General features: G+C 43.5%; 1 protein-coding gene across 1 annotated transcript in view; it reads left to right on the top strand.

The window, feature by feature from the left end:
- The first annotated feature begins 10,883 nt into the window (after positions 1-10,883).
- Positions 10,884-17,836, top strand: part of LOC132581052 (uncharacterized) — a 41,927-nt gene continuing 34,974 nt past the window's right edge. Inside the window, exons 1-3 of the mRNA XM_060252090.1 lie at positions 10,884-11,013; positions 12,457-12,571; positions 17,279-17,470. Coding sequence (XP_060108073.1) covers positions 10,884-11,013; positions 12,457-12,571; positions 17,279-17,470 — 437 coding nt within the window. The remainder of the gene's footprint in view (positions 11,014-12,456; positions 12,572-17,278; positions 17,471-17,836) is intronic.

Raw genomic sequence — 17,836 nt, 5'->3', positions numbered from 1 at the left:
GGGGGTGGGCCCCAGCCCCCCAACCATTTGCTATTGGCCAGGAGTGACTGGGCGTGTTGTTAGAGGGGTCACATGGGCCTACTCAGGCCTTCTTAATGGCAGCCCCCATTTTCAGGGGTGGGGTGCCACAGACGGAAGTTCAATGATGCTGCAATGGGTGGCGCTGGAGAAAGGGGAAGGGGAGGGGGCTATACATGTGATTTCCAGCCTGCTCAATTAATATGTGGGGTTTCTACGTCACAGCGGGGTGGACATAGACACTGATTGGCCTGGCTATGCCACATGGTGTGAGTTAGTAAGGTCATTTCCTGGAGGAGGTGCTTAATTAATTAAATACGCGGGGCAGCTATGTCATGGTGGGGCACAGATGGTGATTGGCGGGGCTAGGTCACGTGGAGGTGGAGCTAGACAGGCCACCTCCTGGTGGGAGGCGCTTAATTAAATATGTGGGGTACCTACATCATGGTGGTGCCCCCAAAATAGGTCCTTCCGTCCCCACATTTGACGCGGTTTCCAGTCACATGACCTGGGTGATGTCATTGGGGCCATGACCCTGATGACGCAGTTTCTGGTGATGTCAGCAGATGTGATGTCACTGGCCACACCCTTCATTAATTATGCATGGGTTGACACAGTTTCCGGTGACCTCACCAGAAGTACTGTCACTGGCCACGCCCCTTCATTAATTATGCGGGGGGTCTATTTCCTACTCATGAGACATGCACATATTTTGTTCCTAGTATGTTTATCTGAGTTTTTTTTTAAAGGCATGGCAGTCATCAGTTTAGGCATATGCAAGTGAGAGCATCAGAAAAATGAAGGAAATGGAGAAAAGATTTTATACATTCTTCAGGACACTGGTAATATATTTATACTACATTGCAATCCAAAAGTATTCAGGTAGAATAAAATATATAAACACCTATAAGGAGAATGACAGTAGGCCACATCACAAAAGCCTGAAGGAAAGGTTCCGGAAGGTTCTGGTAAGTGTACTGTATTCTTAGGAGTGTCAGTTGGTTTGGGCAGAAGGCCATACAATACATAGTGCAACAGGTATCCACACTAAATATTCAGGGCCAATGGCTCTGTAATCATCATGATGTCATCTTGCTCACTCCAAAGGAGATTTTGAACTGTATCCAACCATCACCAAGTAAGTCAGGTGAGAATTGTTTACAAACTGTGTTCTTCCTGAACAAGAGAGGAGGGAGAATATTCCTTCTTGTGCTCCTCTCTCTCATTTTAGGAACAATGACTATTGCTTTCCGACTAAATTTGAAGGATGATGGCCTAGTAATAGCAGCAAGACAGCTGTCATTGTTCAGAGGGCATGACTAGGCAAAACTGACAGTCTTGTACTGTGTTTTTGAAAGGAGGAAGAAACTGGAGAAGGTAGTTATGCCGTCTAATGATCTGGAGTGTGCCATCGTGAGGGTTGTAAGTCTGGATCTCTTGGGAATCAGTTATTTCAGTGCGCTGTACCTAAAATCCAGGAGAAGGAGGAAATTTGACCAGATTTTTCCTCCTCACTATAGCCAGTCAGATCTTAGCTAATTTTGTCCTCAAGAGTTCTCAGAGAGCAATTTTGTTCTCAAGAGTTCTCAGAGAGGATTTCTAGACTGCTGAAACTCCTCCTGTGTTTGTCTCCCAAAGCCCAAAATATATACATAAGCTTATATCTGTTCTAGAAGAAAAAACTTTCATAAATGTTCATTTAAAATCTGGTATCATGAAACAATGTAAAACAGTGTAATAGTTCAAAAGACCACATCTGGTTTATCACTCCCTTGCGGAAACTTCCTTTTTCTATAGTTCATTCCACATTCTTCTAACTTTGCAGTGTTCCAATATGTCAGCTATCTGATAGTAAAGATTAACTCAAGTGAACAAGAAGATTCAATATGCTTTGACAAGCATATCCGTCTTGTCAGGTGGGAACCATAAAGCACAAGTATTTTTCGGCAAACACAGGAGAGACCAGTGCTGAATTCACTTAGCCATCCCTTCATTATAGGCCTTGAGCACTTAGAATGGATGAGCTAAAATTCACATTAATAAACAAATAATAGCAACAACATCAATTGCTAGATATTATTGTTGTTGTCATTGTTAGATATACTTATGAACAGATTTTCCTGATTAAACAACCACTTTCAGACGGTTCAGCAACTTTCTGATAAATCAGTACCACCGTTAAAATAACTAAAAACAAGCTATACACAAATGCACAAATGAAACATTTAAAACAAACCATAGAAACAGCAGCAACGCAAAATAGCTAGGGAAAGCTTTTAAAGACAGGAATAACACAAACTTGGAGGTGATAATGCACATCTCCTTGGGATGAGAATTATAAAGTGTACACGCTGCTAGAGTGAATGACCAAAACAACATCTCAGTCTATCTTTCCTTCAAAAAAAGAAGAGAACAGACAGCAGGATCTCATTTCCTTATTGGGGTGGGGGAGAATACATGGGAAAAAGTGTCCCCTAAAATCTGCCTCCTTTTTTCACCTCCCAAGGAAACACAGGTGAATCCTTCCTTATTCCTGGAGAGCCCTTCGCTGTGGTGATTGCTGAATATGTCTGGTTCTGAATCCTTCATTCTCAGTAGCTCTACTGACAGAAATGTCAGACCCTGGAATGCTAAGAGGAAATTTGTGGGGGCATTTGGGCAGGAAAAGAGATGGATCCTGAAAAATCCATCAACATTTGTCCATCACAAGTAAGTGTCCTTCCCTGCAGTTTCTCTCAGTCATCTAAATCAAGGTTCATACAACTTGATTTTCCTTTCATTCTACAGCTGCCATAAGACTATTTATAGTGATAAAATCTAGCAGTGGATACTAGACACAGAGAATCAATCTACTAACTGTTACTAGATGCCCACAATCTATTGGGATATTTGGTTCACATCGCAGAGTTTTGGCCAGTCATAGAAGTGTGATACTGGTTGCAGCAAATACAATAAATACAACATACAAGAAGTATATTGCAAAAGTATTGCAAGAAGTATATTGCAAAAAAGGTAAATTTACATTTACTCAGGTAGATCCAGTTCCCATTCAAGTTGCAGTCAAAGAAGAGAAAGAAGCCTGATCCTAAAAAATCCTTTCCCTATCACAAATGGCCAGCTTGTCCGGCATCATGTGTGGGAGTATGAAGAGAAGAAGAGAAGGAGGAAATTAGAATCATACCCTGCCCTTCACTAGCCAAAGGAGTCTCAAAGTGGCTTACAATCTCCTTTCCCCTCCCCTCCCCACAACAGACACCCTGTGAGGTAGGTGGGACTGAGAGAGCTCTCCCAGAACTGCTCTTTGAGCAGAACAGCCTTGAGAGACTTTGTGGCTGACCCAAGGTCACGTCAGCAGGTGTATCTGGAGGAGTGGGGAATCAAACCCAGTTCTCCCAGATAAGAGTCTGCACACTTAACCACACCACCAAACTGGGCACTGTATCTACAGGAGAGACCTGCAGAGGCATGTGTCTCCATGGAAGACCACGTGAAAAGTAAGAGGACAAAGTGAATAAGAAAGAAGGGGTCAAAGGTCAGCTCCTAGGGTAAGACAAAAAAAAGGCATCCCATTCATGGAGATAACACCTATGCACATGTAGAGTGATGTAGCACCCCCCCTCTCCCCCCCACCCAATGTCCAGGCATGCTGACACTCCCTCTCAACCCTGTATGCCATCAAGGTTCACAATGTTCAGGTTGTCCTGCTGGCCTCGGTATTTTTCTCTTGGTAGTAATTTGATAAACGTGTCCACTTTTATTTTCCTCAGTAGAATAGTAGTGTAGCTTTACAACTCCATGTCCCTACAAGACCTTTACATAGTAGTTCCTAATTCCAATGTGTCACGTGTTGTTTCTTTCTGAAATAGAGAGGGCTATACAACTCTGGTTATCCTCTAGCAGTTGAACTGGCAAAGGTTCCTTAATACCAAAGTGGTGCGGTTCAATGATTGACCAAGGAACAACCAGACTGCTGCAACAGGTAACTAACCAGAGGGAGACAGATGACTGTCCAGAGCAGGGGTGGCCAAACTTGCTTGATGTAAGAGCCACGGACAGTAAACATCAGATGTTTAAGAACCACAAGACATGAGCTGTTTTTTCTATAGCGAGGCCTAGCTAAAGTCTTAAAGGCAGATGTCTTGACCAGAGTTCTGAACCAGAGTTTGACTCAAAATCATTACAATACCTGTTGCCAAATCCTTTGTTTCTAGTTTCAAGATGGCAGGACCGGATCTACATGTTTTTTTGAGGGGGGGCAAAATTAAAAAATGATGCCCCCTTATGGGCCATTGTATCTTTTGGTCCCATAGAATACAATGGACTCCATACCCAATTTGGCGCCCGGGGCAAGCACCCCCTTCTGCCCCCCCCCCCCAGATCCGGCCCTGCAAGATGGTTTCTGGGTCATGATGAGCAAATCTCCTGTGCCATAGCTGCAGAAACTTCTGGTCAGCAGTTGTCTTGCCTGTACAGGCCTTTGGCAGTCTAGCTCAAAAACTCCATTTCTGAGACCACTTGTGTGATATAGTTCACCTTGGTATGAGACAGTAGATACATTTATTCTCAATGTATGAAAAAATCCCTTTTTTGAGAGTGTGGGCACACTTAGCAAATTTGCCTTTAAATCAGGAATGTATGAAACATCTCTGTAGTAACTTCAGTTCCACTATCACCTATGTGGCAATTTAGCGTAACTTTTCCTTTTCCTTGTATATTTACTTGATCTCCATGGGCTAGGCATTCTTTTCCTGAAAGAGTTGTACCCAGTTCATAAAACAAATTGATATCTGATATCATATGTATGGAAGCACTACCAATTAGCCAAGGCTAGTGATTTTCATACATTTATTCTAAATCAGATATGCAATAATTAAATTGCTTTCTTTCAGAGAAATCCTTCTGTCTCTATCTTCGAGTGTGAGGTTGCTTACCCTTGAGGTTGCACCCCCTCTGGATATGACCTGGCTTGTTACAATTGAATCAGTGAAGCACATTTCATTTGTCTTTGGGTTTGAGCTTTTTGTGGTCAATTGGCTTAGTTCCTGCCCACTTTGACATGGCCTCTCAGACCATGGAACTCATGATAGCCCTTTTGTTTACTATATTCATCTCTTACTAGCCCCAGAACATCTTCCAACTTAGAATCTTTCCCATTAAATGCTGAAGTGAACACAGAATAAGATTGTAGTAGGAAATAAAAACAGTCCAATTTTTAAATTCTCATCTAGCACTTTACCAGCAGTTGCAAGTTTATCAATTAGATTTAGCAACATTTCTATATGGGTCCCTGTGTTTCCACTTTCTTGTAGCCCATTTGTGAAGATTTCTCTAAACAAAGATATCATGCTAGACTGATCTTGCTCTCCACTGACCTCTCTTAAGGCTTCAGTCATCCCCTTTTCAGTTTCTTGTTCTTTTATGTATACCAACTAGGACACAGTAGGGTTGCCAAATCCCCAGGTCGGAGTAGGGGATTCCCCGGTTTGGAAGCTTTTTCCCACTTCAGAGTCATCAGAAAATGACGGGGGGGGGGGATGTCTGCTGGGCACTCCATTGTTCCCTATGGAGACTTATTCCTGTAAGGCAGGGGTGGCCAACAGTAGCTCTCCAGATGTTTTTTGCCTACAACTCCCATCAGCCCCAGCCACTGGCCATGCTGGCTGGGGCTGATAAGAGTTGTGGGCAAAAAAAACATCTGGAGAGCTACCGTTGGCCACCCCTGCTATAGGGTATAATGGAGAATTGATCTGTGGATATCTGGGGCTCGGGGGGGCTGTTTTTTGAGGTAGAGGCACCAAATGTGCAGCATAGAATCTGATGACTCTCCTCAAGACACCCTCCATGTTTCAAAAAAGATTAAACTAAGGGGTCCAATTCTATGAGCCCCAAAAGAAAGTGCCCCTATTCTTCATTATTTCCAATGGAGAGAAGACATTTAAAAGGTTTGTGGTCCCTTTGTGCTGGCCAGAATTCCCTTTGGAGTTCAATTATGCTTGTCATAATCTTGCTCCCGGCTCCACCCCTAAAGTCCCCAGATATTTCTTGAATTGGACTTGGCAACCCTAGGACACAGCAAATTGAGAATTAAGTACGTTGATTGGGAAGTTTGATAATTAGATTTTGTGCTTCACCATCTGCATTCTCCTATTTAGTGATCTCATTTTCAGACCCTGAAGGTTGTACACTTAATGAAAAAAATATCTTTTTCCTCCTTGAGTTGATTTTCAATTATAAAAAGCCATGCACTAAAATTATCTCCTCTAAGTTTTTCCCAGCTTGCATATCTTTGGGCCATAGCTTAGCAATTCAAGGAAGAGCAACAGGGAGGAAAGTTTATTTCTGCACTCATAGCTTGGGACCAGAAGTTAAGCAAATTCCCAGCCACTTTTGTTCATACTGGAAGTAATTATGCAAGCAAGAAAAAAACAAACAAATAAGGAAAATCTCTTTTAAACTTTAAAATCCACTTTGGGCCTATAACCCTATTAGGATATTTGGTTAATATAGCAGAGTTTTGCCCAGTCATAGAAGTGTTAAGGATACTAAGTGCAGTAAATAAATATTTGGAGATTTCTTTGAAGTATATTGCAAAAAAGGTAAACTTAAATTTATTCAAGTAGATCCAGTTCACAATCAGATTGCAGTCAAAGGAAGAGAAAGAAGCCTAATCTAGAGTCCTTTCCGTATGACAAATGGCCAGCTTGTTTGGCATTATATGTGTGGGAGTATGAGGGCATTGTATCTACAGGAGAGATCTGCAAACCTGTCTTAACCTGGGAGCTGCATTGTGTCTCCATGGAAGGCCTTGTGGAGAGAGCGAGAGGACAAAGCAAGAGAGGAGAGTCAGAGGGCAGCTCCCAGGTTAAGACAAAAGAGGCATCTGGTTAAAGGAAAGGAAAGGTCCCCTGTGCAAGCACCAGTCGTTTTCGACTCTGGGGTGATGCTGCTTTCACAACGTTTTCACAGCAGACCTTGTACAGGGTGGTTTGCCATTGCCTTCCCCAGTCATCTACACTTCCCCCCCCCCCCCCCAGCAAGCTGGGTACTCATTTTACCGACCTTGGAAGGATAGAAGGCTGAGTCAACCTCGAGCTGGTTACCTGAACCATCTTCCACTGTAATTGAACTCAGGATGTGAGCAGAGGGTTCCAACTGCAGTACTGTAGCTTTACCACTCTGCGCCATGGGGCTCTTTCTGGGGATCTGGTTAAAGGAGATAGCACCTATACACACTTTGAATGATATAGCACACACACACAAGCACACTGTGTTCAGGCATGCTGAGTTCATTTCAACACAATCATCATGCAACTTTATGCACATCATATTTAAGAAGCACAATATGTAAATCAGTTTAGCCTTTCAGCTCAAAGAAGCTGAAACCAGTTATACTAAACAGATTTCTCACAAATTGCTTTAAGCAGATGATTGTTAAATCTGGTGCTGATAAGTAATATGTTGGGTTAAGAAAATAAATGCTACTTTTTCAGGAATATAACATGCTACAAATACATTTTCAGATTCTTAATTAAGTCCTCAGAATATTCTTATACAGAAAACACACTGTGCAAATTTAAACAAGTAGGGACAAAATTAATAAACAAACTTTGATCCAGAAAGCTCCAAATGAGTTTGGCCTATTTATGGCGCCAAAGCTGTAATGGAAGTTTCATAACATGCATGATTCATTGTTCTGTGATAGGTTAGGTTTCTCTCTGTGAAAACAGCCAAGGATGTGTGCTGATGCTCAATAAACTCAAACCTATTTTTCTAAGATCTCTGTGTTCTTTTCCCCTGGATTGTGTAGTACCATTTTAAAAAAAACAGTCCCATCTATTTACAAAGTAAAAAGTCAGTGTGAGAAAATGATACCATAAATGTTGGAAATAAACATGCTCCAAGAAGTCTAGATTAATTCCATCTGGTTAGGGCTGCCAGGTCTGACTAGGAAAATATCTGGGGACTTTGGAGGTGAAGCTAGGAAATTTTGGGGATGGAGTCAGGAGCAAGGTTGTGACAAGCATGAATGAACTCTGAACCCAATTATTTGTCTTTTTGGCAGTTCACAGTATCTGTAAAACTCTCTTCCAATACTATATGTCAAACAAACCAACTTTCTTACATTTCTTCATTGCCCAACTTCCCCACTCATACATAGTAATAGGGAATACTGTGGCATGAATTTAACTTGATCTTGGTTGCCAGCAACACATCCTTAGATTCGATGCCATTTTCTAGCTCCTTCATGGCTGCTCTTCCCCATCTCAATCTCCTTCTGATTTCTTGGTTGCAGTCTCCCTTTCGTTTGATGATGGAGCCAAGAAATAGAAGATCTTGAATAACTTCAATGTCTTCATAATTAGCCTTAAAGTTGTGCAATTCCCAGTAATCCAGTAGTGTCCAGTCAGCGGCATGGGTGTCTGAAGTAATTAACTTAGATATTTCCCAAAGACTCAAGTGAATAATTTTTTTCTCTGTCATATTCAAAATAATATCTGAATTAGATCACTATTATCCACACCCAACAAATGAGCAGCAAATACTTTCATAACATGACCCACCTGTGGGAAACCCAGGGTGGATGGAATGCACATAGATTTCCCAGGCCTAATGCAAACTGTGGGTTGTGTTCTCCATCACAGAGGTTATTAAATAAATTCCAAGAAGATCCAAGGCACGCTTCAGACAGAGTAAGCACTACAGTGAAAAGATAAAAGCATAAGGGGCCACTTCTGCAAGCCAAAAGAATTAAGGCCAATACACAGAAGCCCAGCAGGACAATCAGACGCTTCAGGGGCCACTTTTTGTAAGCACAACTGAACCAATGGCAATCCACTTATATATATTAACATAACTTCCCCAAGGAAGGCCTCAGAAAGAGAAAAGTGTGCACTGAGATAAAAGAAACACACTGTGCAGATCATAGAAACACTGAGCTAAAAGGGACCTCAAGGATAATCTAGTCCAACCCCTTGTAGAACAAGAATTCACAACTAAAAGGTCAAAGTGTTTTCTTATTATAGCCATAGGTCATAACAACTCAACAAACACCCAAAGTATACAGTTTACTTCCAGCCATAAAAATTAAAACATAAAAAAATACATAGCAGAATACAGTTCTATGAACAAGATTGAAAACATATATAATAAATCAATGTGACAGAATGAGTCTATAACTTGGCCAAACTTTTTGTATGGGTGGCTTCAGTTATCTTTTTCCTTATTTATATCGCTAAAAAGATGAAAATAGCCACCATAAGGGTAACATCTGGAATGGCATCAGCCAATAAAAATTTAATACATTCCTCTTCTGATTTAAACTTTGTGAGAAATTGATTCAGCAGTTTATTTCTGATGGACCCATAAAATGGGCAGGATAGAATAAAATGAACAATATCTTCTATCTGATTGATAACACAGGAACAAAGACACTGGTCCACAGATATTTTTTTTGAAATCTACCCTGAAGGTACAAGGATGGCATGGTTTGGAAACAGACTTTAAAAAAAAATCACAATTACCTCCCTGCCCCACTCCCCCAGTGACTCCTGCTCTATGCCTAGAGGAAGGGGAAAAAAAGAGAAAAAAACCCTATAGGACAGTGGCCCCAAACCTTTTTGGCACCAGGGACCAGTTTAATGGAAGACAATTTTTCCATGGATCGGTGGGGGGCAGGGGGCTGGGTTTTTTGCCATCCCAGGTGGCCCCCCTGCCCTGCCCCGCATAGGAGTCTTTCAATGAGGGGTAGGTGAAGGTCACGGTCGCACTGCCCCTTCCACCCACCAGGGACCCGGGTGGATGAAAGAGGTGGTGCTTTGGAGCAAGACCATGCTGCCTCTTTTGTCCACCTGGGTCCCAGGTGGGAAGAAAGGGTGGCAGGGCCTCACTATGAAGCTGCCTCCCCTCCCCTGCCTCCCCCAGGTGGGCGAAAGAGGAGGTATAGCACCTCTCCCTTGCTCTGTAGCCTGGTTGCTAACAGGTCATGGACTGGTACTAATCCACAGCCCAGAAGTTAGGGACCCCTACTCTAGGAGCCTTGGCCAATCTGGTCTGGAGGAAATCCCTTCCTGGTCACCAAACTGTGATTGGCATTAAACTGAGCAAAAGCAGAGCACTGACTCATCCTTTCCTGCCCTCCGTCTCATGATCTGTTTAAGTTCACACCATCAGATCCTCTTCTCTCAACACTCTGCACACCATCACTGCCTCAGAGAAAGGAGACTTAGGTGCTGCAATGGCCCTTCATCACAGGCTTTCCTTTTCCCACCCCCACCCTTCCCCAGAAAAATATTATCCACATGCAGATTAGCTTCATTATTTATGGTGTTCCTGTGGGTTCTGCTGGTTTATGTTTGACTCACAGGTCCCTATCCTAACTTCTCCAACAAGATGAACAGTTTTGGTGCTGCCGTATTATTTTCAGCATGCAATTTTAGTTTGGAGTGTCTGGTGACTGAGTGAGCACCACCTCCAACATCCCCTTATGCTGCACAGCTACTAGGGTTCAATTGAGGCATTTAGATGCAGGTGGATTTGGAATGGCACTGGGGGTGGGGTCTGCTGATCAAATTGGATGACTTACCCTGCTGCTTCTTTTTAGTTACACTTTAATTTGGGAAAGAGCATTTCACCCCAGCTTCCAAATACAGACTGGGAGGATATGCAGGTATAAGCACATATTCACTTCACTCTCAGAGTCCAGAACTGGGTAGATAAACAGTGGCAAATTGACCCTGAAGAAGACCAGCTGCTCAATTGTCCAGGGGAGCAGGTGTGAGCAAAGTGGGTTAACAATGTCACTTGCATGGAAGAAAACATGTTCACTTTGCATGCTTGTCAGAGAACATGAAAAGAGCCTCCCGACCATGGCCCAGAGGACCAGCCAGACTGTCTCTTTCATGGTCCAGGAGCTCAGGGGATTGGTGGTCTACAGCTCAGAAGGCTCAGCAAAATATTCCCTCTCCATTGAAGATGCTGATGAATTTTGTCTCCAAGGTCATCGGTCTCCCTTTCGGTTGATGATGGAACCAAGGAACAGAAAATCTTGAACATTTTCATTTTCTTCATCATCAACCTTAAAGTTGTATAATTCCCCAGTAGTCATTACCTTTGTCTTGTTGATGTTCAGTTGTAATCCTGCTTTGGCACTTTCTGCTTTAACCTTCATCAGGAATTGTTTCAAGTCTTCACTGCTTTCTGCTAGTAATGTAGTGTCATCTGCATATCTCAAATTGTTAATGTTCCTTCCACCAATTTTCATTCTACCTTCATTGAAAATTAATCCATCTTTATGATATGTTCTTCATATAAATTGAAGATACAGGGAGATAAAACACATCCTTGTCTGACTCCTTTGCCAACTAGAAACCATTCTACATCTCCATATTCTGTCCTAACTGTAAACTCTTGTTTGGCATGCAGGTTGCGCCTCAAAACAATCAGATGCTGTGGCACACCTCTGTGTTTTGAAACTAACCACAGCTTTTTATGATCCACACAGTCAAAAGCTTTCATATGCTCAAGTAGCCACCATAAATTGATAATACAATCTCTAGTGCCTCTTCCTTTTTGGAATCCTGCTTGAACATCTGGCAATTCTTACTCCATATATGGTAACCGTCTTTGTTGTAAGATTTTGAGCATCACTTTACTTGTATGAGAAATTAACGTGATGGTCCAATAGTACCTACAATCTTTGATGTCTCCTTTTTCAGAATTGGAATGTATACCGACCATTTTTAGTCTGTGAGCCACTGTTTTGTTTTCCATATTTGTTGGTGTATTCTTATTATGATTCTGATGTACTCTGTCTCTGTGGCTTAAAATAGACCTATTTTAAGCAACCCAGCAGCCAATTATATTGATATCCCATCCACTTCTGGTGATTTGTTTCTCCCGATTGCTGTCAGTGCAGCTTTCACTTCACTTTTGAAAACTGCAGGTTCTTCTTCAAAATATACTTCTTGGAGGGAACCTTTCATCTATTTTCTATAGTTCTTCAATGTATTGTTCCCATCTTTTCTTTATTTTGTCCTGTTCAATTAGTGCATTTCCATGTCGATCTTTCATGCAGATCTTTCAGCATGCCTAGCCATGCTTTAAGTTTCCCTTTGATTTCTTGGATATCATTGAACAGATCTCTTGTTCTTTTTTGTTGTTCTCTTCTATTTCTTGATGCTGAGCATTATAATGTTTCTCTCTGCTTCTATGCCAGTCATTGGAACACTGCATTTAGACTTTGACTCTGTTTCTGTCACCTTTTACTTTTGCGTCCAGTGATGTCCAGGTATATAATTGGCTGCTGGGTTGCTTGAAACATGTGTTTTCAATTAACAAATTGTTGTCTTCATGAGTCACTCTCCTGCTTCATTTCATGCTCCTAGGCCAAATCTTCCAACTATATTTGATTCTGCTTTGTTTCCTACTTTTGTGTTCCAGTCACCTATGATTATCAGCACATCTTAGTTAGGTTTGTGATCAGTTTCTTCCTCATCAGCATCTGTAGATGGAGAGTAAACTTGAATGACAGTTATACTGATAGGCTTTCCATGAAGTTTGTTTGAAGAAGAAGAAGAAAAAGATATTGGATTTATATCCCGCCCTCCACTCCAAAGAGTCTCAGAGCGGCTCACAATCTCCTTTATCTTCCTCCCCCACAACAGACACCCTGTGAGGTGGGTGGGGCTGGAGAGGGCTCTCACAGCAGCTGCCCTTTCAAGGACAACCTCTGCCAGAGCTATGGCTGACCCAAGGCCATGCCAGCAGGTGCAAGTGGAGGAGTGGGGAATCAAACCCGGTTCTCCCAGATAAGAGTCCGCACACTTAACCACTACACCAAACTGTTTGCTATTAGTTGGTCAGACTTTGCATTATAGCCCCTTACTGTCTGTGCTACATCTTGCCTCACTATTAGAGCAACTCCATTTCGTCTGTGTTTGCCATTCCCCAAGTAAAACATTTTGTCTGACAGAAAATGATATCAAGTCCACTTTCGTTCACTCACTCCCAGGGCTGTAATGCTCAAACCTTCCATTTCTTTATTCATTTTTTCATTCATATTCCATGTTCCTATCATATGTGTTGAACAGCTTTGGACTTTCTTTTAGCACGCATTCTTGTCAACAACTGAACGTCCTCTTAACTTTATTCCAGTCGCATCATTAAGAATAGTACTAGTTGTAGTCCTCAACTCTTCCCCAGTAACTGAATGAATGCCATCTGATCTGGGAGTTCCATCTTCCAGAACTATGTTGTTGTTGTTTAATTGTCTTATTGTTGGTGGAAACTTAAGGTCAGAAGTGATTTACCATTGCCTTCTTCTGCACAATACTAACAAGGGCTAGCTCAAGTGGCACTGTCATTGTCTACAAAAGATCCTCTTCCAGTGTAATCTTCCGCTGCTGCTGCTGCCCAGTAGCTATCCTTCAAGGGTTCCTTCACCCACATCACCATTAGAACCAGACCTCAGATTCAGTGGGAGCTCACAGGAGCACAGCTCCTGAACCTTTCTGAGAGTTCCACTTCCTCTTTCTGAGAGTTCCACCTCCTTATCCATTGAATAGTATTGCAGCTGCATAACAATCCCTGGATGAGCTCCACCACCTATTTTTCTACAAAACAACCTCTGATTAGAACTGCCTGTTCTCTTCTACTGATGTGGCCAGTGCTCCCTGAAGGGGATGGAGGCATCTTAGTCTGGTGTTTCACCTGTGACCATTCTGTCTTGAGTGAGTCCAATAGGATTTTGCTAGGAGTTTTGATGGAATCTAAACCCCTGAGGGTGTTCCTCCATTGAGTGGCCTGGGAGTATGAAATGTCCTCCTACAGGTTTCTCAATTTTGTGATTCTTTATGGGAGACCTCAAAGCAGCTGTTTTATTGAAAAGGAATTTAAGAAACAGACTAGAATGGGATATTGCTGAATTACACGTTATTACAACACTCAAGACAATGGAACTCCCAGGGCTTAACAGAGATATTGCCTTATCTCACTACACATGCTAAATCATGCCACTGGACTCAAACATAGTTCTTGTTAACTTTTTTATTATCTGAATGCCAATTTGCTGCTATGCACGGATCTTAACAAATGTGTTATTCCAATCACACAAGCTGCCCCATGGCTGTGACTTGGCCTGCCTCTTTCTCACAGCAAGCAGAAACCAGTTTTCAGAAGATCTTGCTTGTCACTGGAAAGAGGCTGGCCAAGTCACTGCATCATGGCAGCTTGGGCGAAATCAGATGGAAGCGTCAGGGAGAAAAGAACTCTGATACCGGAACAAGCTTAGTGGGGAATCAGTCTAAATTCCAATAAACTAGGGGAGGATTTAATCAATCTTAAGGTATCCCCTATGAAAAGTGCAGATAAAAGCATTAACCCAGTAGTGACATCTATAGCTGATCCCTTCACTGATTGTAACTCTTTTATGAAAGTGAAACTAACTACCTGAATAATATGCATCAAAATGCAAAGATTGTTAACTTCTTTTGGAGTGGTGCTGGAAACAAAGCAAATTAACATTGTTAACAGACTGCAAAAAGTTATGATTGACTCTAATGAACATTACAAGAGGGTATAAAACAGAATGATAACAAGAAAGTGGGAACATCTTCATCTGATAAAGGACATCTTAAAAGTAAATCCAAGGAGGAGGGGAGAGCATCTATATATCTAATGCTCAACATGACCCCACTGTGTGCAGATACTTATTTCTGCAGGTCATGGGCACATGGAGGAAAAGAGATTATCTTGCACATGTGGACCACTCTCCAGCTATGCAGAAAAATCTTCTATGTTTTAAAAACTTTATGGGTGATATTTAAATCCCCTCAAAATAAAACAGCATTCTCTGTACATTTAGAATCATAGAGTTGGAAGGTACTCCAGGGTCACCTAGTCCAATCTCCTGCACAATGCAGGAAATTCACAAATACTTCCCCCACACACATACATCCCTAGTGACCCCTGTTTACAGTTTGAAACTGTGGCAGAGGTAGGAAACTGCAGCTGCAAGGGAGGCTGGAGGGTGGAAGCTGCACAGGGCTTTCTGATGCTGTTGAGGGAAGGGGGAGAAGCTTTGATGGGCAGGGCGCTGGGCAGCCACACAGGGTTCACCACCATTGCCACTGTCATGGGGAGAGGGGGAGACAGTTCAGAGGGCAGAGTGTCCGGGAGCCACTCAGATCATTGCCATTGCCTTTGTTGGGAGGGGGTGGGGAAGCCTCAGCAGACCCAGTAGCTGGGAGCCAGGCAGGGCTCAGTTGTTTAGAGGCCTTTGAGGGGAGGGGTTGGTTGCTTCTGTACATAGCTTTCATGGTTGTTGGTGTCATTTATGTATTAAACGTTAAGCATTGTTAATATAGGGGATGTATGTTTGTCAATAAAATTAATTATTTGTATTCCAGACACAATTTCCTTTTAATTCTTAAAAGAATGTGATAACCCAGTTGAGAACTGTGTTATCAGCTATGGTCCCAGCATACACCAAACAAGCTTGCGTTGACATTATAAACTCATCAAAGCATATCCTCTTACAACCCACACAAGAAAGCTCTCCCTCCCATTGCCATTATCCCTGGTTGCATGACTGCAACACTGGGTGTCACATATGATTCTGCCTTATACTGAATCAGACCTTGGTCCCTGAAGGTCAGTATTGTCTACTCTCAGACTGGCAATGGCTTTCTGTGGTCTCAAGCAGAGGTCCTTCACATCACCTACAGCCTGGTCCTTTTTAACTGGAGATGCCGGGGATTGAACCTGGACTTTCTGCATGCCTAGAAGATACTATAACTCTGAGCCATGACCTCTCCCTTGAAGCCCCTTTCCTGCTGTAGCTTTCAGTCTGACAGGGCAGACACCTGTGGCTGTAAGTCTAGAGTGTTCAGTGATTGTGGCCAGGGCCGGCCCTAGCCTATCTGATGCCCTAGGCAAGGCAAACTTCCGGCACCCCCACCCCCCAGTGATAACTAATTTTTAGAAACTGGTCACACTGCAGTTAATTTGGAGATTCAATGACCTCAGTTCTGCGGATTTCTTTCTAGGATAAATTCTTTCCCTGGCCATCTGACAGCAATGAAGATCCTGTGAATTTAGGGGGAGGTATTTGTGAGTTTCCTGCATTGTGCAGGGGGTTGGGCTAGATGACCCTGGAGGTCCCTTCTAACTCTATGATTCTATGATTCTAGCTGTATGTTGAGAACATCAATGTGAAGCTGTTTCTCACAAAGAATCCTGCTGTTACTTATGCTGTGTGCAGCCATCTCAGTTTTACAAAAGCATTAAATCAGACAGAAAGGGGGGGGCAGTGAGAGAAGCAAAAACATTTCCCTGCAAAAGTGCTCCCTCAAATGTTATGCAGAGCTATGATATGAAGTTAGTATCTTTGCAAGATCAAAACCCCAGGGATCCAGGTCCCCACAATCCACCCACAGCTACAAGTCCCCTTTAAGGAGCCTCCAGAGAAACTATCGATCCCACCCACAGCGACCTGCAAGGGGGGAGGTGATCACCGACCACTGACCTTGATGCAGGGTCCCTTGATGTCCACTTCTCAATTGGCGACCTCCATCCAGCCCCCCCAGAACCAAACTGGGCGCACACAGATATGAGAACCCCTACCCACTGACATTCATGCAGCTGCACCTTGATCTGTTTCTGGGGGGGGGGGGTCGACTCTGGACCTTGACCCACCTGTAGAGACAAGAGGCCAACATCCAATTCCCAAGTTTGGGGTTGCCAACCCTCCCGCCGCCACCAGGAGAACCCTTAATAGCAAAGGGGGGAAAGGGCTACAGCCAAAATGGGAGGAGCAACAGGGTTACCGCCAATGTCCTCCATGAGGGGGAGAGGAGGTCCCCAGAACCCCAAGAGTTCAAGTCTTTAGCACCCTCCCCCCCCCCATGACTGGCTACCTCCGTGAGAACCCGGGAGAGTGGACAAGATGACCCGGAAGATTGGGAAATGGAAGCAGACGGTGATCTCAAGGCTACCCTCTACCTGTCCCATGACCCGAGGAGCCCCTCATTGCTTCTTGGCACCCATCCTACACCAGCTGCAAGGCTTGCCAGCCCGAGGGAACTGAGCAATAGCTGCAGATTGACCTGCCACTCACAAGCCAAAAACAACCTGGAAGTGGGTAGGATGGCTCTTAAGGAATCAGAACTGTAGTGGAGAGTAATTGCAGTTTGCAGCTGATAGAGAAGCTGGAGCTCAGTCCCCTGGCCAGGCTGTCTCTTTCCGTGTCTCCCTCTCTCTCCAGCCGCCTCGACCGAATACCTTCCCAGGCTGGGCTGAGTGAGGGCGTTGCCGGCCAGCAGCATGTGCTCTGTCTGCTTCAGCACAGCTGCCCCTTGTTGACGCCCTCTCTGGCAGCAGAGGGGAAAACAGTCAAATCCAGCCTCAGAATCCCAAGGAGCCACCACAGCACGCTGCAAGAAAGACTGCCAACAATGTAACCTGGGTGGCGGCCGATTTGGCACCCCTGGGAGGCCAGCGCCCTAGGCAAATGCCTAATTTGCCTAGTGGCAGAGCTGGCTCGGACTATGGCTTTTGCTCTCAAAGGCTGAGCTCCTATAGCTGATGCACTGGCACAATAGTTTACAGACTTTCTTGAGAGACAACTCTGTAGTAGTTTGCCTCTTTCAGTAACTCAGTTTTCAGAGAGTGTTGACAGCAACAAGCATAACATTCACATTCTGCTTCATTGGTTACTGGAAAACTTGCCTGTCCAGTTGCGCCTCCCACAGTATCTCTGCATGGTGCCAACGCTCATCTTGCATCCAGCAGTTATTATCGAACTGGCCTTCTCATGCTCTGC

The sequence above is a fragment of the Heteronotia binoei genome, chromosome 13 (genome assembly GCF_032191835.1).
Source record: "Heteronotia binoei isolate CCM8104 ecotype False Entrance Well chromosome 13, APGP_CSIRO_Hbin_v1, whole genome shotgun sequence".
Lineage (NCBI taxonomy): Eukaryota > Metazoa > Chordata > Lepidosauria > Squamata > Gekkonidae > Heteronotia > Heteronotia binoei.
Note: the sequence above shows the minus strand (reverse complement) of the source record. Positions and strands in the feature narration are given on the sequence as shown.